The sequence below is a fragment of the Macrosteles quadrilineatus genome, unplaced genomic scaffold (genome assembly GCF_028750875.1).
Source record: "Macrosteles quadrilineatus isolate MER2022 unplaced genomic scaffold, UCM_ALF_1.0 Scaffold_1__1_contigs__length_201487025, whole genome shotgun sequence".
Classification (NCBI taxonomy): domain Eukaryota; kingdom Metazoa; phylum Arthropoda; class Insecta; order Hemiptera; family Cicadellidae; genus Macrosteles; species Macrosteles quadrilineatus.
In genome coordinates, this window is record NW_026542594.1 from 143427558 (window position 1) to 143433557 (window position 6000).

At 33.2% G+C, this 6000-nt stretch overlaps 1 protein-coding gene across 4 annotated transcripts in view; it reads left to right on the forward strand.

Annotated features, from left to right (window-relative positions):
- Positions 1–4356, forward strand: part of LOC128982945 (uncharacterized) — a 42214-nt gene extending 37858 nt beyond the window's left edge. For 3 of the 4 annotated variants that reach the window (XM_054402041.1, XM_054402045.1, XM_054402044.1), the window contains exon 2: positions 3336–4355. In XM_054402041.1, coding sequence (XP_054258016.1) covers positions 3336–3611 — 276 coding nt within the window. In that variant the 3' untranslated portion in view covers positions 3612–4355. Of the gene's footprint in view, positions 1–3335 lie in introns of all 4 variants that reach the window. The other variant, XM_054402043.1, reaches the window with a different exon arrangement.
- The last annotated feature ends 1644 nt before the right edge of the window (positions 4357–6000 follow it).

Here is a 6000-nt window from a genome sequence, read left to right on the forward strand (position 1 = left end):
TCAAGTGACACTTAATTTTAAAAGCCATTAGTTAAATACAATATCAGCAAAACTTAGATGTCGTTATCTCAACCCATTACACAATGGCGGCAGTCTTTAGTTTTTCATTGGTCTGATATTTTATAGTTTTTAATTGGACCTTTATATTTATTTATTTACATATATTTATATGTGTGTCCATTAGCACGATATCTGTAGTGAAAATCATCAAATTTTAAGCAATTTAGTAAAAACGTGTACACTCACAACATTTTAAACGAGTTAGCAAATCAGCATGATCGGACTTACGAAATTTATTTATTTATTCCAACAGGAAACCCATTATAAGCATGGAAATGGGGGTTTTATAGGGTAATCGTTAGGTTTGCCCATTTTTTTACCCTCAAACAACAGATGCTCAAAAACACAAATAATTTAGTATGCTGAAGCGCATTTATATGCCTAATGGTAACAGAGAAAGTTCCATAAAACTGTTTCATTGATATATACTGATCAAATTTGGCAAACTTAACTTCTTATTTTATCCTAAGCTGATAACATTTCACTAAAAACACACATTATTACCTTCCCAGTAGCAGTAAACATATGAACTAGTTATCGTTTTACCTAATTCTATTTAGATAGGGAAGGAATCTGACATGTTTAAGGAAATATTTCAGTAAAAACTCAATCAGGCAAACGGAAGTTCGCTTAGTCTGCAGGTTTGCTGTGGTGGGGGTATTTTTAGTTTAAGGTAATAAATCCCACATGATTTTCATTAGTATTCCCATTTACTTTTAGCAATATGTAACTTATTTGTTGCTTTTTAATTAGGAACCAAAACTTAAGTGCATAAAGTGTTGTAAACAATCAATTATTAATATTTGCCTGTGCATGTGAGTGATTATGATACGTAAAACATTTAAAATATCAAAAAGGAAAATTTGGAAGTTTATTACTTATGTACTTTTACAAATTCACTTGGAGATAACAGAGTTAGGCTATGTGTTTTAGTAGACGCCAAAAATCCTTACAAACTTGTGCGCGACGTGCACAATGAACTTGTTTAAAAAGTAATGGCAGCTTTTGTTATCATATCTGCCGGTCATGGTTCACTAAGCAGCCATTCATTCGTCCACAAGGGCGCGTAATAACAATTAATTATAAACTAGATAAACAGTTTGTAAAAACTGCTCAAACATTTTCAACTTGACAAGTGATTCAGATAGCAGAGACTCGTTTTTTGTACTTACTTCAATTACTTTCATAAGGTTACACAGTACCAATATTATATTTTTGCATCATCTGCTGAGTGGCCAAATGATGTAGAATATCTGAAGTGATATTGTGCAGTCTTAGGTTCTCGTATGGGTATGCAGTAAGGTTTAACCTCCCCCGCCCAATTTTAAGTATTCAACTTGTTGGAAGTGGATGGGAGGTGCTAAGATACTTCACATTATCGACAAATGGTCTCAAGATTATAATTTTACAGATTAATAGAGTTTTAAGACTTTCTATTAACATAAAATCACATGAATTGGTTTCGATAGAGTTATAAATAAAGTTAACATTCGTTAATACCAGCAATATATAGTTATACAGTTACACTTACCTCGATACTAAAACTTACAATATTTGTGTAATAAATAATATTACATGATATATTCATGATAATATATACTTATAAGTATATTATAAGTATATATATTCATGATATATACATGATAATATTTATATAATAAAACATATATCACAATTCACATTCTTTATATACGCCTAGTTGCGACTAGTGTCCCAATTGTAATCGGTGATTGAGTAGTACGGATATGTATAACTTTTAATATATTTAACTATTTAAGTAGTATTTTTCCTGTACAGAAATTAAGGTCCAGCGACCTGATCAGCTCACATCATATCAGTGAGCTCGATTTTAAAATGTAAGGCTGGAAAATATTCGCGACGTTTTTTATGACCAACATCTTTTATGACACTCCAATACTGTAAGTATTAAATTTACTGTTTAACGCCGGTTTAATATGGCTGTAAAGTTTGCTTCGACAAAATGATACATCGATGTCAAGGACCTGTTTTTATTGGAATATATCGGTTAAAAATAATAATTTTTTTCATATATGAGAATCCTTCAGTATATGTCAAATCAGAGTTGAGACTATGGCAAACAACAGTATTTCTATCGTAAAAGATACAAAACCTATCAGCGATGTTTAGTAGTATAGACTATATCTGCAGTCACAAACAAAGTCATGAAGATATATGTTTTATAGTCTCATTTACTGCAGCTGTCTTTACGACTGATGCACTATAGAAAATGCAGTTTACTGTAGAAAGGAGAGCCGCTCTTACACCATGTACGTCTTGTAAAGTGTAAAACTCTTTGCATAGTAAAATGTACAAACATACTTCAGTAGTACAGTAATGTAGTGTATGTGTTGTACAGCAATGTACAGTATTACTATGTACACATAGCTGGAGAATGTGTAGGTACAGACTATTGGTTTTGTGTTGGATAATTCTCCTTGACAAAATACACAAAATATAATATTTAAGTTTGTTTCCAGCCACAAGAATTTGTTTGTAATTAAGGTAAGCTTAACTCTTAATCAAGTGAATGGAACATATACTGTATATTGACTGCTACCCACAAGCGCATTTTAGTCCAACAGTTTCTAGTAATTTCCAGAAGTCATTATTAGCCTTCTGTATAACATACAACACTGATCATCCTTTTAGTATTGAACGTGGATATTAGATTAAAAAAAAACAATATCACATCACGCAATTTTGCCTAGGAGAATCTTTCATCAAATAATTTATAGAATCTTCTATCTATACAAATTTTCAACAACGCACGTAAGGAATTTAACTTAACTTACAGTACAAAAATTGATAAGTTTGTAATTTGGAAGAAAAAACTGGTACCAAGACTATGATAGTGGGGGAAATCCTGTAACCTTTGCACTTTACATTGTACTCTGTGTATACACTCTCGGGAGTCTGGCTGTAAGGGATCGTTTTACTTAAGCAAATTATTTCTTCTAATCGTCTGGAAGCAGCGTTATTGTTATTGAAGTAATTAATAAAACTTATTGTGTACACCAAATCCCGCTAATCCGAACGTCCGGTACTAACCACGTGATTGAGAAATCTTATTTTATTTCAATTAAAAACAAAGCTATGTGTTCTGAAGTACTAATCAGGGAACTCATCAAAAAATGGGAAAATATGAAAATTAAAGTACGAGCATTTTTGAAGAACGGTGACATTTTTATGGAACTGGGATATTTGTAATAATTATCAATAGACTATGAGCGGCTAATATGTCTGTCATTTTCCAGATGGAGAACTCGGCATTCGAGGGGGATGTGGACAGGAACAGCATGGAGCTGAAGGACGTGAAGATCGGTCCCGTCAACGGTAACGGCCAGAGCCAGCCGCACAAGTGTGAGCCGGACAGATGTCGCTCGCTACACGCCAAGATGCTGGTGGACAAGACCAAGATGGCGACCAATCCCTGGGACCGCCTCAAGACTACGTTCCTCGTAGGGATCATCGCCACCCTCGTCCTCTGGCTCGTCGTCTTCGTCGGCACCTCCAGGATGGGCCTCGTATGATCCTCGTGTCAGATTGATCAAACTTGTGTGAATAGATTGTGATATTCGCGAAAATGTAAATATGTTACCGTTTTTACCATTAGCTATTAGCATTTTTACCGTATGTTGTGTGTGTGATATGTTTGCTCGAACTCGATGTGTTGAAGAGTCAGTTTGCAGTAGTTTTATTTAGAATATTTCATATATACTCTGTGAGCAGCCAGCCTTGATTATGCCAGCTTAATTGATGCTCATATTTACTTTAATCTATTTTATGCTAATTAAATGTGATGGCAATACATTTTACATACCGCATTATTAAGAATTTGTTCAGGATTTGCCTTGTACGATAAATTTAACTTTTAGCATATTGTTTATGATTTTTATGTCATACGATATTCATATCATGTATATTTGTATATAGTTGTTATTTGTTTGAATATATATTTCTGCAATATTAAACATTTAGTATTGCACTGTTACGTTTATTTTTTCATTGCAAACCTTTAGATAGAGCCTGACTTTTCAGTATACCACGAAAAATCAAATCAGTAAAACTGTATAGAAACTGTCTAACTACAATGTAAAAATATATTGTAAATAATACGACAAATATTTTACCTATATAAAAAGGCTTCAAGTCATGAAAATCAAACGTGAAATCACTTAACACTCAATTGAAGAAGTAAGATATCATATTTGGTGTTATCTTTGACTGTGCTATAATTGTAAGATGATGTATTGTTCTGTCAATCAACAAAAGTTCAAATATCAATAATTTTGCTTTTATTTTAATTCAAAATTATGTTTCCGTAAGCTCAGAACAACTACACTATGTTTTAGGTTGTCTGGCTATTACAAGATGAAATACAGTAGTATATGTCATTACTTAGTTGCTGGACATACGTTTTTGTGCAAAGATTTATTACACAGTCCCCAATACCAAATTTAGGGGTTTACCTACCTTTTTCCGTTAATACACTGATAACACTTCACGTCCAGCACTACTAATGACTGAGATCTGTTTATTAATTGCTGAAATCTGGGTTCAAATTTTATCTTGATCCCTCTTCAATATGAATTTCAAGGTAACTTTACTTTGTAAGAAATTTTACAATAAATTCAATTGAACAAGTTTATATGAAAATATACAGTTACTTTTACCATTGAGTATGCTTTTAGTGATATCAACATCATTCGGGATTTAGTCAGCAACCGATCAAATATTTAAGTTATTAGTAAAATATAAGAAATCTTATATATGACATTAATTTCCTCCACAATAATAGAAAAACACTATAAGTATAATATTAGTATTCTTTTAGAAGTATAGTAGGCCTATTTCTCTTGTTATTTGTTACTAACGAAACCATGTAACACACTAAAAGTCAAGATAGCTAATCGGATACTTCAAAGTTAACTCAGTGGTAGATAATTTTTTCAAAGATTCAAAGACACAAATATACGAACTACCTATATTATTTCCTACAAGTAAAATGGGCCGAAGGTGCCTAGTTAAGTAATTTAGTTTGACATTGCATCCAATATACTAGACATCGTAGAAACATCGTATTGGACGCTGTTGGAACGACAATATGAGTGTTTCAATTGCACGCTGCCTAGTGCAATGCTATTGGTTTATCACTGTAACTACATTATTATCATCAGTTTGTTAGTATATTACATATTGCGACGGGTACGCCACCTGCATGTAATATAACCGACTATGATTGAAAGATGAGTGTAGAATAAAGTTAAAAACATTGTGTAGTTTTATACTGACTATGACCGGATGTTCTATTAGCCAGGATCATTTACTAAAAGCCCATTGATCAAGGACAGCTAGGTCCAGTTTCGCATCATTGAAAAGCTGCTGACTTTTTTCAGGATCGATCCGATCCGGCTTTTGATTATAAGGGAGTGTCATCACCACACCAGCTACTGCATTGGTAGTTTACAGGGAAATGCCCAGCTTCGCCTCATCACATTGCTAACCCTTTACCTTCAGCCATATCGACACAATTATGCCAGAATCACAATTATTCTCTTACCGCAGAATAGGTATTGCTTATTTGTATGTATACAATTGAAATGGCTTCGTGAGAAGCTACTGTGTAAGTTTTGAACTCGGTAATTGTATTACAATTATTTCTTTAGGGGTTTCCCTTTCATTTGACAAGGAAATAATAATGCAATCCTAATCAAATGGAGTTTTTACGCTAAATCTTTACGACTACTAGACATATTGTTCAATGTATTAGAAAACTACCACTCCAACAGCATGACTAGAGTGTCACAATTACACACAGCCCCAGTGCAATGTAATTAGTTTATCATTGTATTCAATCTTGAGTGAGTCATAAACCAGGCGAGAGTTGACATTAGGTTTATTGCAGGACGTCATGGATTT